The 12,819-nt window shown below is 41.4% G+C and overlaps 1 protein-coding gene across 2 annotated transcripts in view; it reads left to right on the top strand.

Annotated features, from left to right (window-relative positions):
• Positions 1–12,819, top strand: part of CTNND2 (catenin delta 2) — a 535,412-nt gene that overhangs the window by 285,654 nt on the left and 236,939 nt on the right. For both annotated transcript variants that reach the window (XM_065399924.1, XM_065399925.1), the window contains exon 6: positions 10,190–10,403. In XM_065399924.1, the coding sequence (XP_065255996.1) occupies positions 10,190–10,403 (214 nt within the window). The remainder of the gene's footprint in view (positions 1–10,189; positions 10,404–12,819) is intronic.

Consider the following 12,819-nt stretch of genomic DNA (forward strand, 5'->3'; position numbering starts at 1 on the left):
GGTCCTTGGGTATTCAGGCTTCAGCCCCACTCAGAGTGTAGGACTCCAGCCCTGCTTGGGCTACCCCCTCCACCCCACCTCTGGAGCTCCAGGCTGGGGCTTCAGCCCCTAGCTGCCGATGCCTCCCTCCCCGCCCAGACATATGTGATTAACATGTTAAAAAAATTAACACATTAATTTTGTTTTCACATAATCACAGGCATTAACTGTGATTAATTGACAGACCTAATTTAATTTGTTTACCACTCACAGTACAGTAGAACCTCAGAGTTACAAACAGCTTGGGAATGGAGGTTGTTTGTAACTCTGAACAAAACGTTATGGTTCTTTCAAAAGTTTACATCTGAACACTGACTTAATACAGCTTTGAAACTTTACTGTGCAGAAGAAAAATGCTGCTTCCCCCCCCCTTTTTTTTAGTAGTTTACATGTAACACAGTAGTGTACTATATTTACTTTTTTGGTTTTTGGGTTTGGGTTTTGTTTTGTTTTTGGTTTCTGCTGCTGCCTGATTGTGTCCTCCCGGTTCCAAATGAGATGTATGGTTGACTGGTCAGTTCATAACTCTGGTGTTTGTAACTCTGAGGTTCTAAAGTGCTTTCTTTGCTTACATAGGTTTCATCCTCTTGGGGAGTTTTGCTGAAACACTTAAGTTTGACATAATGACACTTATACAGGGCAGATTCTGATGTCTGGTGTTTTTCTCAACTTTTAAAAAGATATCCTCTTGTTTAGCTTAGTGTGTTGGTGGTCTTATTCCAAAATTTCATTCGTGCACCTCGAATGCTTGAATCTGTTTTCCTTCTCAAAGCATGGAGAGTATTCTTGATCAGAATAATCTCAATAAAGCTAGATATAGAATTTATCTAGCAAGTAGAACAGGGAGTAGGAAGAAGAAATCAAAATATATTAATCCACATAGATTGGCTGATAGTATTGTCCCTGAAAGGGATTTATGTTCTGGGATTCTTCAAAATATAATTCCTTATTTGGCCTGTTCAGGTGTCACTGAGGATTTTGCAGAAGGAAGATCTTCTTCCTTTCTGGCTGTCAGGGTCACAAATGGGATGTGAGCAGTCGATCCTAATGGTCATAACCAAGGGGGTGGCAAGGCCTGGAGTTTAGAGTGGGGCAGAGCCGGAGTCAAGAATCAGGGCACTGGGATACCTGGCAGTGTAGGCGAGAGCGGAGCTGAAGGTCAGATGCAGGGATCAGAAGCCGAATGCCAGAGCCAGTGGATGAGCCGAGGACGTGGTCGGGAAGTGGAGCCGGGGATTGGAGCTAGGGGTGTCAAGGATGGAGAAGTGCAGGAACTGAAGTGGGACAATAGCACGCTGAGCATGAGCAGGAAGCAGGATCTAATGTACTTGGAACACACTGAGCAGCCAGCAAGCTCTGGTTGCTGCTGGGACAAGTAGTAGCTTAGTTCCACCCCTCCACCAGTCAGTAAGTGCAGTCAATCAGGCAGCCCCTGCAGGATCAGCTGTGCCCAGTGTGTTGCTAAGAGACTGACTCTGCTGCAACTGGCTTTCTGACACTGAGGATTGAGTACACACTCTCAGGGCTGGTCCACACTGGAAATTTACATCAGCATAAAAATCCACACCCCTGAGAGATATATACTTACTTAACCCCAGTATAGACAGTGCCAGATTGACAGAAGAATTCTTCCATCAACCTAGCTACTACTGCCTCTCAGGGAGGTGAATTACCTGCCCTGGTGGGAGAACCCCTCTCAGTATTACAACTTAATCCTGAAACCTTGGGACTCTTGGGACATCAACTCTGATCTATTGCACAGCAGTGAGATTTGCTGGCATTAGACTATTGGGCCAGATGGGGCTGAAAGTTTTACTATCTTGGATTAAAACCTTGGCCCCTCTCCATCTTTTTTGTACCATTCTGGCTTACACAGACAGTTGATGATTCCCCTTGCATAGGGGAATAGCCAGCTAGCATAAAGCCAACATGGCTGTCCTATACCACCTGGTCATAGCTCCTCAGTTTATGGGATGTAGGCCAGAGCACTTCATGCACCAGTGATCCTGGATTGGCAGAACAGACCCTCAGGGAACCATTATGGGGACTATTTAGAAAAGCTGGATGAGCACAAATCCATGGGGCCGGATGCACTGCATCCGAGGGTGCTAAAGGAGTTGGCGGATGTGATTGCAGAGCCATTGGCCATTATCTTTGAAAACTCATGGCGATCGGGGGAGGTCCCGGATGACTGGAAAAAGGCTAATGTAGTGCCCATCTTTAAAAAAGGGAAGAAGGAGGATCCGGGGAACTACAGGCCAGTCAGCCTCACCTCAGTCCCTGGAAAAATCATGGAGCAGGTCCTCAAGGAATCAATTCTGAAGCACTTAGAGGAGAGGAAAGTGATCAGGAACAGTCAGCATGGATTCACCAAGGGCAAGTCATGCCTGACTAACCTAATTGCCTTCTATGAGGAGATAACTGGCTCTGTGGATGAGGGGAAAGCAGTGGATGTGTTATTCCTTGACTTTAGCAAAGCTTTTGATACGGTCTTCCACAGTATTCTTGCCGGCAAGTTAAAGAAGTATGGGCTGGATGAATGGATTATAAGGTGGATAGAAAGCTGGCTAGATTCTCGGGCTCAACGGGTAGTGATCAATGGCTGCATGTCTAGTTGGCAGCCAGTTTCAAACGGAGTGTCCCAAGGGTCAGTCCTGGGGCCGGTTTTGTTCAATATCTTCATTAATGATCTGGAGGATGGCGTGGACTGCACTCTCAGCAAGTTTGCAGATGACACTAAAATGGGAGGAGTGGTAGATACGCTGGAGGGTAGGGATAGGATACAGAGGAACCTAGACAAATTAGAGGATTGGCCAAAAGAAACCTGATGAGGTTCAACAAGGACAAGTGCATAGTCCTGCACTTAGGACGGAAGAATCCCATGGACTGCTACAGACTAGGGACCGAATGGCTAGGCAGCAGTGCTGCAGAAAAGGACCTAGGGGTTACAGTGGACCAGAAGCTGAATATGAGTTGACAGTGTGCCCTTGTTGCCAAGAAGGCTAACAGCATTTTGGGCTGTATAAGTAGGGGCATTGCCAGCAGATCAAGGGACGTGATCATTCCCCTCTATTCAACATTGGTGAGGCCTCATCTGGAGTATTGTGTCCAGTTTTGGGCCCCACACTACAAGAAGGATGTGGAAAAATTGGAAAGAGTCCAGCAGAGGGCAGCAAAAATGATTAGGTGGCTGGAGCACATGACTTATGAGGAGAGGCTGAGGGAACTGGGATTGTTTAGTCTGCAGAAGAGAAGAATGAGGGGGGATCTGATAGCTGCTTTCAACTACCTGAAAGGGGGTTCCAAAGAGGATGGATCTAGACTGTTCTCAGTGGTACCAGATGACAGAACAAGGAGTAATGGTCTCAAGTTACAGTGGGGGAGGTTTAGGTTGGATATTAGGAAAAACTTTTTCACTAGGAGGGTGGTGAAGCACTGGAATGGGTTACCTAGGAAGATGGTGGAATCTCCTTCCTTAGAGGTTTTTAAGGTCAGGCTTGACAAAGCCCTGGCTGGGATGATTTAGTTGGGGATTGGTCCTGCCATGAGCAGGGGGTTGGACTAGATGACCTCCTGAGGTCCCTTCCAACCCTGATATTCTATATAATTAGAGTATCACTAACAATGTTCTAAATTGCACAAGATTCCCACAGCTGCCCCCAGGGTGGCAGCAGGAGATCTCTACCCTCCCCCCTTTTTGGATCCTGCCCTGTCTCCAGCCATAATTATTCTCAATTTGAACGTGGAAGTCTCAGCATTAGTATATACACAGATGTAAGTGTATTTTGTCAGTTATGGTAAGGAGGTGTTTCATCCTCCTAAGTCTGGGTAACCCTGAAAATCAGTTGCACATGCATTAGCAGATATTATTTGTATATGCACCAAATGTTTAAGATTAGAACACAAAAGCACAGAACGGAAGGTGATATTAGGATAGTTGGAAAAAATGTGCTTTATCTTTCCATCCATAATCCCAGGAATGCTCTTTTAATTTAAACACATACATTAGAACCTCATTCTTAGTTGGCTAATCCATAAACCCAATTAATTCTCACAAAATGTCCCCTCCTTTCAATAAGCACAACCTGAGATTGGAGGTGTCACTCAATTAAAATTTTAGGCATAGAATACGTTATAAATATTGAACTATACAAGTTATCTTTTAAGAAATATTATACTGAAATGAATACGTGGTCATTCTGGAAAAAATACATCCGCTGTTAAATCTGATTGATAATATACTGTACCAGAAAAATAAGCTATCAAATAAGTCACTAACTTAATGTCATACAGCTATATCAAGAGTATCCATTGTGACAGACCCAGACCAGTGGGGTACAGGAGTCTGGTAGAGAGCAAATATACTGGTCACTGGATGAGTATTTTTCTGTTCCCTGAGTGACCAGAGCAGCGGCTGCACTAGAGTAATCAGGAACCTGCTAGAACCAGTTAAGGCAGGCAGGCTAATTAGGACACCTGGAGCCAATTAAGAAGAAGCTTCTAGAATCAATTAAGGCAGGCTAATCAGGGCACCTGGGTTTTAAAAAGGATCTCACTTCAGTTTGTGGTAGGAGTGTGAGGAGCTGGGAGCAAGAGGTGCAAGGAGCTGAGAGTGAGAGGGTGTGCTGCTGGAGGACTGAGGAGCACAGGCGTTATCAGACACCAGGAGGAAGGTCCTGTGGTGAGAATAAGGAAGGTGATTGGAGGAGGCCATGGGGAAGTAGCCCAGGGAGTTGTAGCTGTCATGCAGCTGTTACAGGAGGCACTATAGACAGCTGCAGTCCACAGGGCCCTGGGCTGGAACCCGGAGTAGAGGGTGGGCCCGGGTTCCCCCCAAACCTCCCAATTGACCTGGACTGTGGGTTCTTCCAGAGGGGAAGGTCTCTGGGCTGTTCCCCAACCCACATGTTGAATCCGCCAATAAGCGCAGGACCCACCAAGATAGAGGAGGAACTTTGTCACACCATATTGGCTCTGACACAGCTTCAATATAATATTGACTTTTTATTATGTCAATGGATATGTTGCCTGTTGACCAGATATATACTTAATTTACCAAGTGATAGAGTAAGCCATTGACACTGATAAATTTCCTAGAAGAAACACACTGAGAGCTGACCATGATTTGTCCACCACTGAAGCTAGTGCACCAATCAATGATACAGATGAGACAGCCATGGAAACTGATACATTACCTTTCCAGAAGACTCCTTTTATGTGACAATAGGGAGCACACTGTTAGGAAAATAGTGATGCAATGTAGAAGTTGTTTAGTCGTTACATGTGAATGCATTCAGATGTAGTTCAGTGGCACTAGCATATATACACACAGAGTTGTGGATATAGGTGAACATCAATATATCAATTATTGCTACTGTAACTTGTTGCCTGGCCAAAGTGAAGATTATTCCAAGACCACCTCCTTAAGTAGCAGGTATGGGTTATGTTTTTGATATAATACAGGTAATTCCAGTGGGTTATTCTGCAATTGATTTGTGTAAATGAGAGCAGAGTTTGGCCCTTGAGTCTTTAGATGATCCAGTGCTACACTAATCATGTGTTGTGGTGAGCAAACACCCTGTCTGCATACATGGTCATTTTGCCTTGTGAATGAAGTAAAAAAGTAGCCACTTGTATATTAGTAAATATTATACCTAACAATTATCTCATCATCTCACCTGAAGACAGGCACAACGCAAACCCTTGTCAGTTTTCATGTCAGTGTAGAGTAGATTCTTAACCTTAGCTTGCGCAAATCATCATATATCTCTCTACCTTAGGTACTTATATGGCCAAAGCTCTATTGAAGTCAGTGGAGTTATAACAATTTACACCAGCTGAGTATTTGCCTCTGGAACTCAGGATATATGACTTCTCCCAGCTATGTCTGAAACTCCTTCTAGGACCATGAGCAAATCATTTTACTTTCCTGTGCCTCAGTTGCTCTAACTGTAAACAGGAGGTAATAATCCTTCATTATACCTCATAAGAGGGTTACGAGAGTCTTAATTAATGTTTATAGAGCCTGTGGAGGTTCGTCTGTACTAATTTTATGATTATGTGACCTACCTATTAAGATAGTCAATGCATAGTTATATTGCGCTATTGGAAGGTGGGAATTTACTGGTACCGTTTAATAGTGAGCTGTTGGGTAAAAAAGTAGGGAGGCAACACAATAGTCCAGGTAAGAAACAGGACGGCAAACCCTCGAAAGTCAATAGCCGAGCTGTGAAGAGGTGATTTCCAGGCTCCAGTACAAGTGACCCAGCTGCTTTGTCGAGGCAACAAGCTTATAGATCAAAATGACATAAAATGCTTATAAAGGCCCCCTAGAGAAAGGGAGTTGGGAGCGGATGAGTTGTCAACAGCTGCTCAAGGAAAGTTGCTGATGGGAGACACAGATGTAGAGTGACTGACAACAGCGTCTGCAGTAGGAGAGTTTCTCTCTCCCAGCCCAGAGGTGCAGGTACCTGACCTAAGTAGAACTTACCAAAACGTGCGAGGGAATGTTAAGGTTGAGGTAAGATCAAAGGTATTTAGGCTTGTGTTTACTCATCTGTAAAATGGGGATAATGATCTACTTTGTAAAGCACTTTAAGCCCTGCTGATGGAAAAACACAATATAAGAGCTAGGTGGTATTATTATGATTTATTATTGTTGTGCCTATCATGCTGTGTTGTTTACTTTTCTCCGATTGCTATATATGTTTGGGTGAATGTACAGTACATTTGTTTTGAAGAATCGGTTTTGTATCACTTTAATCAGCCACTGGTCAGATATTCCTAGAGGGAAGTTGATTGCAGGCCCCCCAATCCATTTGGGCCTGCTGAGTTATCATGGTTGGAAACAGGGCTGCCACCTAGGGATCCAGCCTAAGAGTGGTGCAACTGCAGGTTCCATCCAGAGAGAGGTGAAGGTAGCAAAACCTAAGCAGTGCACTCGAGAAGGATTGCAAAGGGGGAATGGGGTCTAAGGCACCATTCTCCCTGTAACTGTAACAGTACAGTTGGTAAAAAGTGTGTGTGTGTTTAGGGAGGGGGGTTGTATCCTGATGATCCAGTCTAGAGCAGCATGAATCACAGGGTTCCACTCTGGGAGAGGTGCAGATAGAAGGCTGTCACTTGGAAATAGTGTCCATGCAGAGACTGGGACAGAGATCACGGATGCAGCGCGTACATGAACGTGACAGAGCCCTTTGAGGTCATCAGATGAGTTATATCACATACATGAAAAATGTTTATTCTAGGTGTACTTGCTTGAAATTCCTTTTTGTTCCCATCACTATTTCAATCTTTTTCTAAGCAATCATTGAAGTATTTATCAAAAATCATTTTGCACATCTTTTATTTTAAAACCCTATGGTCTCTGTTTTTTATTCCATTGTTACTGATGTCACACATCATAGCAAAACAAGTGATACACTGGGTATATTTGCTTTTAATCCAAATGTTTTCTCTCATTATCTTCCATCAAATCACATAAGCATCCCTCTCTGAAGACTGAAATATCGAGTTCAGCACTTCATGTACCTTTTACTGAATTGATGTATCAAGTTTAGTTCTTGATATATTAAGTTCAGTTCTGACTCGATTTATTTCAGCAAATGTTGCATATTGTGTCAAGTGGGTGATATAGCTGTTCCTCATGCAACATATCAGGTTTGAAAATATGATATATTAGAAAAAGCTGACACGTTGGTTTCAAAAGGTTAGTGATGGATTCAAAAGTGAATGTTTCTTGTCAGTAAATGTATCTGATTTAGAAAGTGGCAAATATCTTGCATTGCAAATGATCATATTTGCAGTAGTTGAGTTTTGGATCAGTCAGATATATTGCAGAACATATTATTTTTGATCTATTTTTGTGTTTTCTGAACTGAGAGGCAACAGTGTTCCTCCAGCTTGCACAAGCACAGAGTGACAGAGAGATGAATGAACTCCTGGCATGAGTCTGATGTTATGTACCATTATCCAGCCACAACCACGGCCAACCTCTGGTTTTACCACTGACCACTGTGCTTTATAGATAGTCTACAGAATGCCTAGACAGGTGAACACCATGTAGGGAACATTGAATTGCAATTAATACTCTGGGGAAAATATAGATTATCTTCAAATAATTACTATTTTAATTTAAATACTTTATTCTTTGTAATGTGAATATTATATGGACAAGAATGTTCTGTTCTGTAAACAGTAAAAAAATTTATACATTAACACGATGTACCTGCATCTCTCTATTGAGGCACTTTGTATTACATGATTCATATCCTAAAACAGTGATGTCATGATGTGCCATAGTACATAGGGGAACAGAAAAGTGATGACTGTTATTTCACCAGCATATAATTTTTAATGCTCAAATTTTGACACTGAAAAAGGTACATATTTTAAAAGGGATGAAAGCGTCTTCCATTCTTGGTTTCAGATAAACGGAATAAATGAACACACACAACATTAATCATACTTTAACAAATAATTATAATTTACTACATAAGAATGGCCACACTGGGTCAGACCAGTGGTCCGTTAGCCCAGTATCCTGTCTTCCGACAGTGGCCAGTGCCAAACGATTCAGAGGGAATGAACAGAACAGGACGATTACTGAGTTATCCATCCCCTGTCATCCACTCACAGCTTCTGGCAGTCAGAGGTTTAGGGACACCGAGAGCATGGGGTTGCATCCCTGATCATCTTGGCTAATAGCCATTGATAGACCTATCCTCCGTGAACTTATTTTATTCTTTTTTGAACCAAGTTATACTTTTGGCCTTCAGAACATCCCTGGAAATGAATTCCAAAGGTTGACTGAGTTATGTGAAAAAGTACTCCCCATGTTTGTTTTAAACCTGCTATTTATTAATTTTCATTGAGTGGGCCTTGGTTCATGTGTTATGTGAAGTGACACATCCTTAGTCACTTTCTCCACACCATTCATGATTTTATAAACCTCTATTATATCCCTGCTTAGTTCCAGTCTTTTTAACTTCTCCAGATATGGAAAGTGTTCCATACCTCTAATCATTTTTGTTGCCCTTCTCTGTACTTTTTCCAATTCTATTTTTTTTTTTTTTTTGAGCTGGGGTGACCAGATCTGCACTCAGTAGTCTAGGTATGGGCATATCATGGATTTATACAGAGAGGCATTATGATATTTTCTGCTTTAGTAACTATCCCTTTCCCAATGGATACTAACGTTCTGTTAGCTTTTTTGACTGCTGCTGCACAATGATCAGATGTTTTTAGAGAACTATCGAACTATCCACAATGACCCCAAGATCTCTTTCTAGAATGGTAACAGCTTATTTAGTCCCCATCATTTTGTGTGTATAGTTGTGATTATGTTTTCCAATGTGCATTACTTTGCATTTATCAACATTGAATTTAATCTGCCATTTTGTTGCCCAGCCACCCAGTTTAGTGAAATCCCTTGTAACTCTTCGCAGTCAGCTTTGGACTTAATTATCTTGAGTAATTTTGCATTGTCTGCAAACTTTGCCTCCTCACTGTTTACCATTTTCTCCAGATCAGTAATGAATATGTTGAAATGGTTTTCGGCCTTTTAATCAGTTACTGATCTGTGAGAGGACTTTCCCTCTTATTCCATGACTGGTTATTTTGCTTAAGAGCCTTTGGTGTGGGACCTTGTCAAAGGCTGTCTGAAAGTTCAGGCATACTATATCCCCAAGATCACCCTTGCCCACATGTTTATTGACCCCGTCAAAGGATACTAATACATTGGTGAGGCATAATTTCTCTTTACAAAAGCCGTGTTGATTCTTCTGCAACATGTTGTGTTCAGCTGTGTTTCTGACAATTCTGTTCTTTACTATAGTTTCAACCAATTTGCCTAGTAATGAAATTAGGCTTACCGGACAATTGCAGAAGTCCCTTGTTGAGGCAATTGTTTTGGCTCCTCATTGTTTCAGTTGCTTTAACAGTTGTCCAGGATCTTCACTGCAAAGAGCTTTGCTTTCAGTGCTGTCAAAGGGGAGGAGCCAGCACCATATGAACTTGCAGCTCTTCTTGGACCACAAGCAAGTGCTATGCATACCATTAATTTGAGAACCACTGTTTATTAAGCTGAATAATGTGTGCACTACACCTGCTCATTCCCTAATATCATGGTTGTCACTTTTGGCTGTTTCAGATAAGAAGACAAGGAGGAATACAGTTACTGGTGGACCTGTTGGATCATCGAATGACAGAAGTCCACCGTAGTGCCTGTGGAGCTTTGAGAAACTTGGTGTATGGGAAAGCAAATGATGACAACAAAATTGCTCTGAAAAACTGTGGTGGTATCCCAGCATTAGTACGATTGCTCCGCAAGACTACAGATTTGGAAATCAGAGAACTGGTCACAGGTTTGATTCTTTCTATGTATTTTTTTTTATGAATATCAAGTACTAACTAGGTACTAGTTCAGTAGTATTTGTGCAGCACAGTGATGTGTATCAGTTGCTTCATAAATAACCTTTTGCTTTATCACTATCTTCCCTACTTTGCAACTATCATATGCCAACAAATGTACACTTTCAGGTTCTTTGGAAAGGCGAAATATTGATTGACTCCAATCAATATTTAACAGACACTTACTGAAGCAGCAGTGATTTTCTGACCTGGTTCACTCTTCCTCCCCCCACACCCTCCACACTAGTGGAGAACTGTGTTGATGTGATTGCATTCTATACACAGGTTATTCTTTGTGCTAACAATTCCATCATTGGGTATGCGTTCCCCCTTGTAATTCTTCAGAATGGAGTTATGCCACACCATATCCTAAGTATGCAAAGCCTGCTTGACTCTTCTTTGCTTCTTATAGAAATATGTGTGGGGGAAGTATGTTGAGGATATGGACAGTATTTTCTTTCATTGTGAAAATGGCATACTGAACAGTGTATACTGTAAATACAGAGAGCAGAGTTTGGTAAAGAAATTATTTCATATTGTGACAGGGTAAAATCTGGTCTGCAATTGTTTCTGGAGTTGCTTTGTTTTTAATTCAGTGTGGGTATTGGTTTTTGAGCCACACAGCAAAAGAACAAACAAAATCCCTCACTATTAAATTCTCCAGTGTTTTAAATATTTTTCATCCATTTTTGGCCAAAACCTAACTTAAACTAAACGTTTAACTAAACTAGGCCATTTTTGGCCTAACTTAAACTAAATGTTAAGAGCAGTTACTTCTTTTTAGGGATTTGTTTGTGTGTTTTGGTGCTAAGGTGAAAAGTACACAGCTGAAAGGATACTTGACATATGCTATACACAGTGTTTCAGTGGGCCGAGATAGGTAGCATGAAAATGAGATATAAAGCTCCTTTTCCTCAGCTTGTTTTTGTCCAGCAGAAATGAGAAGTGGAAATGTGGCATAATCAGTTGTAAACTTCACCCTCCTCCCAATCTGAGTGCTGGTTACACATGAATGTTACTTATTTTTCACTCCTATTTGCAGTATATCACAAACGTCCCTTTCCAGAGAGTGGGGCCCTCTGTCAGTGATGACTGTACATGAGCAGAGTTCACTTTTCATAAAGCTTTGTCATGTTACATCAGCTCCCCCCGCAAGAGGAGGGTGCTTGCAAATATGTGAAAGAAAATATGTTAAGCAAAAAACCATATGAAAATTTTTAAATCCTCTGTAATTTGACCCTTCACTTGGCTATTAAAATGTCAGTGATGTGAAAATTAATTTCATGTTACAAATCAAAAATCTTAAGATCTCTTTAGTTTTTTACAGTGTCCATATCTCCATTGAAACTTTTTTTTACTAATGGATATGATAAAAATTCTAGTCTTTAGTGATACAAGGATCTATATCCACACACCCCTCCCCACTTTTTCAGAAGATCATCCACTGTTTAAGACAATTGATAAGAACACCCAGCCATGTGTTGACTCAGAATTTCCTTGCTCAAGGGTGCGTGAATCAGCTCCATGATGTATTTTAAGTGTAGATTTTTGTATTTAATTTTGTTTCTTAATGATCACACTTTTCATCTCATACCTGTTATTCATGATTTATTAGATTCTTCTTGTCAAGAAGATGCTGTGCTACATGTGGCTCTGATGATGCGTCCTGCTGAGTGACAGAATTACTGACAAACCTAATAAAGTGAAACTACTACTTCAGTTTCAACATATTTGTTCTGCTCTTGGTTGTGTTGTCTGTCTCCTGACTTCAGGGAGCACTCTGCCTGCTTACTCTGAGCAAATTAGTAGCAAAGTGCTAATGAACTCCTTCAGTAGCTATCATGGAAGTTTCCATGGTATCTGTTGCTGTAATATGAAAGAGATTATTATTCAATTTTTAAGATAATAAGCTACCCTGTATATTCCATGCATTAAACAATATATCACTGAATTCTCATGCACTACCAATGAAAGAAAAAAATAAGCTAACATGCCCTCACACTGGTTATCTTCAAAGTACGTGACTGCTAATGACAGGTGCCAAACTCTGACCTCTAACAGTTGTAACCAGTAGCTGCAATGAAAGCTGTAGCTAAGAGGGAGGATCGCAGTCCGAGAGAGTACTAAGCATATATAAAAGGGGAGAAATGAGTAGAGCCGGGCAGAGTGAAGTTGTTGAATGGAATCAAAGCCATTTGTAGCTCAGGATTTCATTGTGTTTTTTACTGATTATATATCCCACCAGCTATTTGTGGCCCACCAGCTATTTGTGTTTCTGTGCCTCTCTGTATGGGAGACACTTTAGGTTTGATAATGAATGACTGGTAGTGCTACTGCTCTGCTGGGCTCCTATCTAAAGAAATGATGTTC

Source organism: Emys orbicularis, chromosome 2 (genome assembly GCF_028017835.1).
Source record: "Emys orbicularis isolate rEmyOrb1 chromosome 2, rEmyOrb1.hap1, whole genome shotgun sequence".
Classification (NCBI taxonomy): domain Eukaryota; kingdom Metazoa; phylum Chordata; order Testudines; family Emydidae; genus Emys; species Emys orbicularis.